The sequence below is a fragment of the Trachurus trachurus genome (genome assembly GCF_905171665.1).
Source record: "Trachurus trachurus genome assembly, chromosome: 16".
Classification (NCBI taxonomy): Eukaryota; Metazoa; Chordata; class Actinopteri; order Carangiformes; family Carangidae; genus Trachurus; species Trachurus trachurus.
In genome coordinates this window covers 16,135,594-16,147,730 of record NC_139902.1, presented here as the reverse complement: position 1 = coordinate 16,147,730, position 12,137 = coordinate 16,135,594, and the positions used below count along the sequence as shown (strand labels likewise).

The window sequence follows — 12,137 nt, the reverse complement described above, 5'->3', positions numbered from 1 at the left end:
GCCATGTTTGTGTGTATAATCTATGGGACAGTGGTGACAGAAACAGAGTTCAAGGGGGACTTCGACACTGTCACGAGAACTGCCTGTGTTCCCACCACATTTGCCCAGGTTCCCACAGAGACAGACACCTGCTGGTCTTTGAGGGAGCATGGGGGAACCTCGAAACAGTGAAATAGTAAAACAGTATAGTAGTGATCATACAGTATGGTGCACAAATGGAACAGAGGTCATCTGAGGTCAAGGGGTGCCTTGACACAGACACGAGATCTGCACCTGCAAGCACCTGCACCTGCAATGTAATAAAATAATCTATAAAGTAACAAATTTGAATCAATTTGTGTTGGGAGGGTGGTGGTGGGGGGTCATGACATAGAGGTTCCTGAGCTGCCATTTCAGTGACTGACATCATGGCAACAAGACTTGGTACAACAGACACTTTATCTGATCTTCCAAAAGGAGGAGGTTGATAGTGATTTGGTGGAGGATGGAGGACATTTTTTTTATAATAAGCATTTTATTATTTAATGTTTTTGTGTTCTAAGTGGTAAAGGTTGAAATAATATTGATAATTATGATTTCTTATGATATAGCATCTACCTTATAACATATAGCACCTAATGGTCGCAATGGTTAAACATGGTCATATTATGAATTCCAACAGTTCCACAATGTTCATGCCATTTTAAAATTCAATGAAATATATTTAAATCATTGTGGCTTTTATGTGTTTATGTCTTATGTAGAACAGGATGTAATACTGTGTAATAGTAGAAGTTTTTCTCCAAAAACGAGTGTTGTAAAACTTAAAAAATGCACTCTCCCTGCTCTCTGAATTTTTTTTTAACACTTAATCATACATTAATTTATGTGTCATAGGCTATTTAAACATTCTAAATAGATCTGTAGTTTAAAATTCAATATAGACACTTACTATGAGGGAATTCTTGGTCCGGGTCAAAATTGACCCGAACCATACTGTGAAGGTATCAAATTTAAACAGTATGTAAGGGTTAAGGCACACTGAGGGCATGGCGAGGGCAGCGTGGTTTTAACAGTTTTGCTCTCTCTTAGTGAGCAGCGTCACAGCAAGGCTTGCTGCTCTGCATCTGTGGCACTGGCACCGAGGAAGGACGGCGGCAGCAGGGAGGCGCTTCCTCGAAATGTGATAGCCGTTGCACTTTTGTTGCAAGGTCTGAAAAAGTCCCAGGCATGATGTCCAAACAGGAAGGGATGAGTCGGCGCCGGTCTGGAATAATAAAAAAGATTGACAGAATGTTACCTTCTCTGCCCACGCACAGCCCGGGATTACTTCAGGACATTAAAACCTCATAAAAGGCTACTACTTTTGTTCTGTGGTTGTTATAAATGTGATCATTTTCATTTTAGTGGCAAAATCCAGATTTCTACAGCTGCAACAGTCAGCTCTAATTTAGACTCAGTTTTGAGTAAAATGCAATCTAACCCTCTATGGCAGTGGTTCCCAACCTTTTTCTTAAGGGACCCATATTTTTACCATTGAAAACTTTGGTGACCCCGCCCCCCCGATGTAAAATAAAATAAAATAAGGAACATCATAACTTCTTTTACATGAAATACTTTATTATATTTCAGTAATTTAATAACAGCATGGAACAAACAATCAGGAGAACCTGTGTTTGATTACAACATATTTCTTCAGAACTTGTACTTTTAAAAACATAATTGTGTTTTTAAAAGTACAAGTTCTGAAGAATATGTTGTAATTTTACACAGGTTTTTTCTCATTGTTCCATGCTGTTTTTCAAATTCATTGTGACTGATATTGCCCTGCTGTATATTATGTATTTAATGTTTTAAAACTGTTGATATTTAACCATCTATTGATAGCCTATAGGCCTATAATTTATTTGTTTATCTATTTAAATACAGGAATAAATGTTTAATGTGGCCCTTGAATTTAGTTGATTTTGTCACATATATGAATTAAATGCTTAGCCTACTCATTTATTTAACATTTTAATTACATTAAAATTATTAAACCCCTTAAAATCAAGAGGGCTTCGCGACCCCCCCTGGATCTTTGGCGCCCCCCTTGGGGGGTCCCGCCCCCCAGGTTGGGAACCACTGCTCTATGGCATAGTGTTGCCCTCAGGCAACGGACCACATAACTGGACCTCACACTGTCCTTTTAACCTTTTTTGGGGGAAAATGTTTTAAAATATCTCCAGACATGTCTATGTCCAATAATAAGTGGTTTTGAAGTGCATGTGACCTTGTCTCTGGGGGGGGGCAGCCGTTTCAGGAAGCAGACCCGCAGTGTGCACATTGCCAAAAATTGGTCAGTTGAATATTACTTTTTAACAAGTTTAAAATAAAAGATATGTGCATGTGTATGAACATGTATGTTTTTGATCATTTTAACACTTATTTTGTCATTATTTGTATTCTAAAACTGTGTTTTTTCATTCGTTTCCTCAGGGCAACACTGTGCACTTTTGTTCAGGCAATATCAATATACAGTGTGTCTATGTTCTTAGTTGCAAATAATGACCATAATCATGTTTTTGACTTTACCATCTATTAACTATACAGGAGATACAAGAATGGGCCTCTAATGAATATATTATTTGTTTTACTTGTACAACACTAATCATAATCACATAAAAACCTTGGACTTTTAGGGCCCTTATAGCACAGTGTTGCCCTGAGGCAACAAACTCAAATCTGATTCGGGGAGGTGGGGGGGTCAGATTTTATGATGGATATGTTATCAGGGACCTCCAAGCTCCCAAAAAATGGGGTTAAATATTTTTTTCCCCAAAAAATAAAAAGTCATGCCACAGGAAAAAAGATTAGTCAGAAAAACAGGGAAAAAACGTTGTTTTTTTTTATTATTCAAGTGAATGCAATACGCTTCCGTAAGTTCTCACTAACCACTTCTCAGCTGTAAAAATATCTGCCTCCTGGAAGTCTTGAGGAAGTTTCCAAAGTTTAACTGAGGCTAGAAGTCTGGAGTCATGTTGGCCGTGTTGTCAAGCTTCATTAATCACCACGCTAGTGTGCTAGTGATGAAAGTGTTTGCATGAGAAGCTCAAGATAAACTAAGCTGATGCCACTTGCCCTAATAGGCCTCCACATCAACATGCTCATTTTTATAACTGATCCCTGGTTGTGAAAAGTCCCCTTCTTTTTGAAAATAAGCAGTCAACTCTTTCAAACAACCCTTGGAAAGTGATTTGGCACAAAGCTGAAAAAGGCTGTTTAATCTGGCTCATACAGGGCACAGAACAGCAAAGATACAAATATTTAATATTGTTACAAAAAACTAGATAATAGCCTATTATAGAACATTTTTACAGATTTCTGCATGTAAGATACCCAACACAATAAGTATTACATACACATGCAGCTACAACAGTAAAATGTAGAACATAAATACCAGCAATGTATAATAATATTAAAACACTTTCGTTGAGTTTTCAGTTTTAAGAAATTAACACATTTTTATAGTAATTACGTTATTTTACTCCAATAACATTTTGAAAGCAGGACTTAAAACTTTACTGGAGTATTTTCCTAATTGTTTTCATTTACATATTATGTGAATACTTCCTGAAATACCCCCTAAGAGTTAAAATAATGGGTGTCACTGTCTCAGACATGTCTCACTGAGATGCTTATTTTGTGTTTTTTCATAAATATGTTTGGTTGAAATTGCACTTTAGAGTCTTTAAAAACTTAAAATAATATGTGGATATAAATTCAGTGATCTTTATATAAGATTTATTAATGGTGACTTATCACTCACAAGTCAACATAGGAAAGAGATTATTCTGCATGTGGTACAAGAGCCACACATGATTATTGTCTTTCAATTATCGTATTCGTTTGTTGGTGACGTATCTTTAAGCTGACAATGTGACAGGTTTTAGCAGCTTTTTATTGACTTGGTTGTGCTAACACGTGTTGACCCCACCTAAAAGATGTAGCTCTTTACAGCTTTTATAGGCTTTACTTTAGTGTTTTTATTGTAAAAGAGAAAGTTAAAGAAAAAACGAATCTTCAAGGACATGATATGATGGCTTTTATTTCATTGCACCAGAATAGCTACAATAAAAACGTACCGCCAACATGGAGTTAGAGGAGTGACTCTGCTCGGCCAGAGAGGAAAGTAGAAAGGAGATTTACTGTTCCTGACAGAGTTGGGTGGAAAGCACTTAAACTCGCACAACCTAAACTTAACAGCTGTGCAAATTTCCTCTCTCAGTGTCCAGAGTGTGTTTCATTTCATCATTTCAGTTCTGCAGGAGGCATCCGGTTTGACTGGGCTACCTCATGGGCATTTTTCATTGTTGCCCCCAGCCCAGGTCGTTATTGCAAATGAGAACTGTTTCTCAGTTGACTTCCCTGGTTAAAGAAAAAATAAAATAAAAAATAAAAATAAAAATTTTAAAGAAAAAAAGATTTAAGTTAAAAATGTAGGCTAAAAGATTATGTGCTCAAAATAATTACTGCTATAAAAAAAAAAAAGTAAAATAACAATAAATAAAACTTACAGTGTTACAGTCTTACATCTTGGTGGGATCAGCCTGCCACTGAAGGTGCTGTGCCAAAATACCTCCAGGGCAAGAGTATCTATTGATAAAATACTGACTCAGTAATGAGAAAAGTAATTATTTTTACCATTGTAGCCTAAAAGTTGATACCGATTTTCTAGCATTTTTCTACATGTTCTCATGATGTTTTTTAGCATAGAATTCAAACTCAGAATCAAATGTTGGGGCTTCATACAATAAATGATGAGGAGAGATAAAAGAAAAAAACTACCATGGACAGGCAACAGAGAAGTATGATTTTGCAAATTTTCGAAAGGAACTTTGAGTCATAACTCAAAGGGATCTAAAGAAGTAACCATTTCCTTTTTTAACTCAGTCGCGTGCATTTGAAAAAAACAAACAAAAAAACATGGTATTGCTAAGTAACAAACAGAAGATACAGGTTTGGTTGTATAAGGTCAGGACAATTTAAAGGACTGCAAGAGGAAATCTACCTGTGGCATATAAGAAACATCATCCATATTGACTTTTAATTCATGTAGCCTTGGTTTATTTTTTATTTATATTTTTAAAGGGACAACGAGGAGTTTCTATTCGGTTATAAAAAAGTCTCACGTTAATGTGGATGAATCTCCGCTACCCACACTTGTTAATGGGCCCATTTTCGATAAATATATCGCTCTGTCTCTATCGTTATTTTGTTATTATTAGTGGTGGCGGAAGTGCTGGTCGAGCCGACCAGCGTTTCCTTAGTTGCGAATCATGAGAATAACGCAGCCGCATCGCCGTTTATGGTCGGAACTACGGTGGTATGTGAACCTCTTTGAACCTCTGACTTTAATTATTGATGAATGAAAACATGAGTCCGTCTTGCGCCCGGTCAAAGAAATGTACGGTGCACGCGGAGGCTCATAAATGTAGTGTGAAAACGCTTCGCTTTTCCAAAACTCCTCGTTGTCCCTTTAAAGCAACTTTTATACAGGAAACCTCAATCTAATAACAAATACAACTATTTAGCCTTGAGTGACATGAGATCAAATGAAGACATGCACTGGAGGTAGGCTACACAGTGAGTGTTAGTGGTGTTGTAAGATGATCTCGAGGCCAGTCTCCAAGAAAATATTGCGCCATCTGTCTGACCCGTCTGCCTCGGCCAATGGACCTCACACTCCACGTCGGGCGGCTGTGGCATGACACTGTGTTTCTCGCACCGCGGATGAAAGCGGGCCTGGTTTATGGGAAAGGGGCCAAATGCCGATAGTTAGCAGGTCGACCCGCGTTTAAAAAACCCGCTAATTTTAGTAGGAAAACGGCTTTACAGGCTGTAGGTGGAGTCAGAGGAGTACTTTTTACTTCTTTCAAGCATATTTTCACTTGGAATAAGTAGAAAAAATCTGAGAGTGGAGCAAGTTTTTCTTCCTTATTACAAGCACAAAAAACTTACTTTCACTGACAGATGTTTCTATTTATTGTGAATTTAAGTGAAAATTATAGCTGCTGCGCAGCGATGGGTCGGGTCCGGGCTACTTTTGGGCAAATTTAGGCAATTCTGAGCAACAAACAGGAGAATAGGAAGACAAGACAGTTGACCTTATAATGTTCAATTTGCATCAGTTGAGGATTGAACCCACAACCTCGGGAACCAAAGACCATTGTCTATCGCACTGAGCTAATTGACAAGTGGCAGATCAACAGTGGCTTCACAAATTGAGTAAGCCATTCACTGTCGTGTAGGCAGATTTGAAACCATAGTAAAAAGAAAAATCAGTTTTTGAGGTAAAATAATGATATTTGTCAAACATCTACTATGAGTCTAAGATGTTTGGAGCCTTCGCACATGGACGAGTCCAAGCTATTTGTTTTTTTTTTTAATTTAGAGGCTTGCTGTGATGCCACCATTAGGACAATTGTCTTGTGTTTCAGATTGAGGTCAACTGACATTTTGATCTGTCATCATCACCATCACCCTTGCTGGGTCTCGAACTCACAATCTCTGACAGCAAGAACCAGCTCCTAACTCACTGAGCTAATTGGCTGGTAGTGAGACCTGCTGTGTAGCTTCATTTATCCACTCAGGTGAGCCAGTGCCCGGGCAGCTGTTGTGATGAAATGGTCAAAATGTCAATAATTCAGTCATCTAAACAAAAATCTGATAATACATAAATTGCATCTTGACAGCATGGAAATGTTGGTGATTTGTTTTTAATGATAAGTGTTTTGCTTCATAAGAGAAAATCTGATGTTTATAAATTCCACTCTCACATTGACTGCAGTTGTTCCCATGAGAGCAGAATTCAAAATGTTCTCAAAAATTCAGTTTTTGAGTTAAAATTCTGATATTTGCCAAACTTCATCAACCATGACTCCCGAATATTGTCATTTTTTTTCAGGAAGATTGAAAATGTATTTATCAAGAATTTGATGGTATATGTTTACAGTACTGTTTACAGTCAAACGTTTTCATGCACTGTAGGCTCAATTTTTGCTTAATCAAAAATCCGAGAAACAAGTTTTGTGGAGGACGGTCTGGAGATGCTCTGTAGCAAGTTTGGTGTCAATTGAGCAAAAATTGTGGGAGGAGATACATTTTAAAAGTTTTACAGTTATTGAAAAAAACAGAGTGATGGACTTCATAATTTGTAATAAGTTTAAGTGGACAAAAGTTTCAGCAGTATTGAGGCTACATTGTGGTGAAGTTTCAACACTGTAGCATCTACCGTTGGTTTGGTAGGAATTTTTAAAGTTTTTGAATGTAAACGCTTATTGTGCCCCCCCTAGGAGGGGGGGGCACATGTCCTTGGAGTTGAGTGAATCTGGCATGGGACTGAACCTTTGTGCAAAGTTTGGTGAGTTTTCGCCCATGGGAAGTATGACTTCCTTGGAAGAAGAAAGAAAGAAAGAAAGAAAGAAAGAAAGAAAGAAAGAAGAAGAAGAAGAATTCCTAGGAATACAATAGTGTCCTGTCAGCTGCGCTGCCCGGACCCTAATTATCTAAAAACAAGTTAATTTTTAGGTAATGAGTCTTATTTTAAAGGTGTACAGAAAAGAAAATTGAATTTGAGCCCACTTTGGGTGATAAAATTAATGTGATAACTCATCTTTCAGACGTTGTAGGCCAAACTTTGTGCAAAATTCTATTTTTGAGTAAATCCGGGATGAAAGTGTGTATTTTTTTTTTCGCATTGGATAATGCAGGCGCACGGATTATACGTCAGCCTGTACACGATTCACCAGCCACTGATATTGGATCCGTAATCCGTCATTCAACGTCTGAGACACGCACACACACACGGAGTTCGGGCTCGCCCCAAGCTTTGAATATCCCGCCCGCTCGATAACGACCAATCAAATTCGTTTTCCTCACTCGGGTAAACTCGTGTTGCAGCTCGTGACAACTCGGCGCGACAAACAGGACAAACGGCCATTTCTGTACACCTTTAAGTGGAAAGAGATTAGTTTTGACTAGAAATTAGACATTTGGACAAGAAATAAGACAAATATTAGTAGATGTTGAGTTTTTACAGTGTACTATGAGTACTATTAGTCAGGGTCTCACGCAGAAAAATTCAGTCATGCAAAGATTAGACTACTGGGGTTTTTTTTGGGCCCCACTGGGCGCTGGGCCCCTAGAATTATCACCACCTTTCTCCCCTATACAACGGCCCTGCATGTAGCCACTGCATGAAACACGCCTCCTTCATGTTGACTATTGCCGAGGCTTTCTGTCGCATTGTCTCAGCAGCACCCCGTCTGCACATCATCCTACCAACCTCGCGTCTCCTAATTCGCTAACTTCTTTGTTTCTTCAAAGAACAACCAATGGGACATTTTGACAGGGATCTTCTTGTCCGCAAAGTAAGTCGCAGTTAGACTACCTCGATTTTAAATGCAGAATTGGCAGTTTACAAATGGCAGTTCATAGATTATGGAATTTATTTCTATTTTTTATTTTTTACTTCCGTAACATAACATAAAAGTGCTGCTCCAACCCAGACACATAATAGCTAAAGCAGATCGGGCAGAAAAGTTAATTAAAACATGGATTCAAAACATCAATGGGTTAAAACAGCTCATAAAGCTTTACAATATTGAATAGATTAATTGAAATCACCCGGACAGCTCAGGGTTTTTCCTGTGGGTTAGCCCACTCTCAAGTGTCTGTAGACGTGCGATGACACCTAAAGTTAAAAGGAGGTTTACTGAACTCTTTTCACAACAGCGCAAAGAAACGGGGCTCTCCGGATTATGCGAAGATTTGAGGAGACGCTGGGATAGACATAGTGAAAAATGTGTGCCGTGTCGTTTAGCGCCAGGTAAGTAGCATACTATTCAATTTAATTTGGTAAATTAATTTTAATTTGATTCATTTCAATTTAATTTTACTTTATGGTATGTGTTTTTTACCCCAATAATAATAAAGGTCATGAAGTCACTCCCAATTGTGGGTATAGTGATGATGGCGGACGACACCAGGTCCCATACACAGAGTGCAAAAAGAACACTTTTAATCCTGGCAGCTGGTATTATTGCCGCCCGTGTACTTCATGTCCCCCTGGGTCTGTTATACAGCCCTGCAACTCTACTACTGACGCCCAGTGCCATGACCGAAGGTAAGAAAGAAGGGAGATTTACGTGTAGAATAGGTAGCCATAAACTATAGACACATCTGATAACATTAATGATGAGTTCCACATTACATGGCTGTTGCAGGAAGCATGCTTTGAAATTCTTGTTATTGTTGTTATTAAAGAGCGCTTTGTGTCTCATAACTGTTGTTGAAACCTTTTTTTTCTGTCTACTTTTCAACAGTGACCAGACAACAAGAGACTCTGTCACTGTGAGTATCAATACTGACCATGTGAATAACATTATAAATTGTGGTTTTGATGACATTTTGAAACAGGTCTCCTTTTCCTAGGAAACACTGACATCATCTGCCAAGGTTTCATCATCGACGGTAAACCATATTAGGCGACCTTCAATGTCTGTCATAAAGACAAGAAGTAGTGGCTTATTGCTCCTATAGGTCTACTCCAGCAATGACAGGAAATTAGGTTCTCAAACTGTAGAAAAAGGAAATCCCCCACCTTAGATAGAGTGACAAAAAGACACCACAGAGCCGATCCCTTTAAAATGCATGTTGCAATGCTTCATTTCACTTTTCACTTTAAATTTTTTTTTTATCTCACGACCACATACGTGGTATAGAGCACAAACAAACATCCGATATAAGCAGTGTCTGAAAAACAAAAACCAGCAGGCTGACATCTTAATTATTATTACTTACACGTGTGGTCTCCATTTTGATGTTTGACGCAGGTCACCTAAAACTTCTGGCCTGCATGCACTTCTGTTACATGATTGGCAGATTGGATAACTGGATAAAAAAGGTTAAGTGTCTGGGAGGTGTAATGTGGAGATGTTAGTTATCTATTATCTACTGACCTTATATAGACCCATCCACTTGAACCTCTTCCTGCTCAAACATGACTATATTACGGATGTCAAGGAATTGCTACAGACCCCGCCATGGATCTGCTATGTAATGACCAAGATAAGATGCAGGAGTCCTAACATAAGTGGTTCAAAGTAAAGGAGGCAGACGTGAGATGGCTTACCTGTAACGCAGTGTTGAGAAGACCTCCTAGATGATCTGACCCCCATCAAAGGTCAGTTTTTTAGAACTGAAGAAGCATTTTGAATGAGACACGTTTTCGAGAATTGACTCTAGCTGCCTTCAATTTTAGCACTTAATGACTACCATGACCTGGATGACTGAGAACCTACACCAGGCTATTCAAATGGCGGCCCCTGGACCAAAACCTGCCCGTCAGTCAAGTCAGACCAGCCCGTGGCCCATCTACCAATAAATAATACTAAAAATAACAATAATTATTATCATAAAAAATATGAAAAATAAAAAGATCTGTGGAAGTTTTCTTTTTTTAAGTTTTAAAAAACCTAACATAAAACATAAAGAGCAAAGAAAGAGTGGAGAAATGTGTGACTTATTCACAAACTACCCAATATGCACAGTGTTGGACTACCAAAGTAGCTTTTTAGATGTAAAGTCCTATGTATAAGAATAATTAATTATAGGGAGGTGAAATGATTGGAAAAATAAGAAAGATCAAAGTCTTTTCTATCGTGTATAATAGCCACATCTTGCTGTGTCTGAACACTGAGTTCTGCACAACTGTCCAAACAGATTGTCAGGATTGATATAACTACTGGCCTCGGTTTAGAGGAAAAACCCAGATGGAGTTGGCTCCATGGCCACTTTATCACAATGCCACATTCCTTGGGCCTACCAAAGCCTGCTTCCTCTTTTTTTCCGCTCAGTTGTTTCTCACAGATTTGCTCATTTTGCTGACCATGGCTAGTTGTTCAATACAGTACAACAAACAAATATCAGTTGTTATAACTATAACTTAAGTTATGGTAAGTTAAGAAAACCTAGGTAATAACAAACAGTCTACAAGTGTACAAGGTATTTAACTAACTTCTTTTCATATCAGATTCAGGAAACCGGAAAAAGCCCAATATCCCCCAAACCAGTCAACCCCCCTGCTAGTTTATTTTGTAAGTCAAGCCTACAGTTGATCATATAATAAGATAACATTTCAAGACAACATAAATAAAACTTTTTTTTTTTTTTTTTTGCAGGGGCAGTACCATTAATCATCCTAATTGTAATTTTGCTTGCGTTATCTGCGTACATCATCTACATGAAGCGGAGAAAAGGTTTGTATGTTCAAAGTCAAGTTGAGAGAGAGCTGGTGAACCATTATGGGACCCAGACTGTAAGGAAGCGATAATGGGCCACATATGGCTTATATCTTGGCCATGTGTGTTTCTCACGCAGGTTGGAAACCAACAGTAGGATACAGAAGAAGATCTTCTTCCATCAGTGAAGAATTCCCCCAGCTTCGTACTGCTGTTTGCAATTATGATCCGAAGGATAATCTCAGTCAGTTGGAATTAATTACTGTATTTATAAGACCTGTTAACTATGTGGGAAGACCGTGTAAAAAAAAAGGCCTCTTAACACCCACCATTTTTTCTTGTGTAGGTCCTGAGATCCTATCAGCACCGTTGCAGACCGTGATGGACAACCTTGATGTTTTGGAGCAGTTGGTAATTTTGTTGGATCCAGACAGCCCTGGAGTGAAGAACACCAAACATCTGGCTTCGCACTGCTCCTTCTCCTCCGCGTGGATCACTTACACCTACTCTATGAGGGAGAGTAAGAGCCCCCTGAAAGCCGTGCTGGAGGGGGTCACCAGCAGGCACCCTGACTGGACGGTGGGGCACCTGGCTAAGCTGCTCAAACAAATGGATCGCAATGACGCCCTCACTGTCCTCGCCCAACTCAGACTGAATGAGATGGCCGTATAGTATCTCTGAATGAGGGAACATTTTATTAGGGCTGTCCCGATTATCATATTTTGATAATAATGGCAAACAAACACTGCATATCTCCAAGGTTTCCAGGATGCCAAGTTACATTTTAATGTAACAAATGCCGATGAGAACCGGTGTCAAAAAGGAAAAAAAAAAAAAACGATCAAGGACTTCATGATCGATTACCATGGCAATGAA

General features: G+C 38.7%; 1 protein-coding gene across 3 annotated transcripts; it reads left to right on the top strand.

Annotated features, from left to right (window-relative positions):
* Positions 1-8,279: 8,279 nt before the first annotated feature.
* Positions 8,280-12,119, top strand: igflr1 (IGF-like family receptor 1). 3 transcript variants are annotated; one of them, XM_083990027.1, is made up of 9 exons: positions 8,280-8,390; positions 8,755-8,848; positions 8,956-9,145; positions 9,345-9,372; positions 9,454-9,477; positions 11,054-11,117; positions 11,202-11,279; positions 11,401-11,505; positions 11,608-12,119. In XM_083990027.1, exons 1-9 carry the CDS (start codon positions 8,355-8,357, stop codon positions 11,931-11,933), a joined length of 945 nt encoding a protein of 314 aa, XP_083846153.1. In that variant the 5' UTR covers positions 8,280-8,354; the 3' UTR covers positions 11,934-12,119. The 3 variants fall into 3 exon arrangements, with proteins under 3 accessions (XP_083846153.1, XP_083846154.1, XP_083846155.1); XM_083990028.1 differs by having other exon boundaries at positions 11,202-11,294; positions 11,419-11,505; XM_083990029.1 differs by lacking the exon at positions 9,454-9,477 and having other exon boundaries at positions 11,202-11,294; positions 11,419-11,505.
* Positions 12,120-12,137: the final 18 nt, after the last annotated feature.

Excerpts from the sequence above, each read along its gene's own strand:
- igflr1 (XM_083990027.1), top strand. The coding sequence starts at position 8,355 with ATGGGACATTTTGACAGGGATCTTCTTGTCCGCAAA. Across the intron at positions 9,146-9,344 it reads GCCCAGTGCCATGACCGAAG|TGACCAGACAACAAGAGACT; the intron begins GTAAGAAAGAAG and ends ACTTTTCAACAG. Across the intron at positions 11,506-11,607 it reads TGATCCGAAGGATAATCTCA|GTCCTGAGATCCTATCAGCA; the intron begins GTCAGTTGGAAT and ends TTTCTTGTGTAG.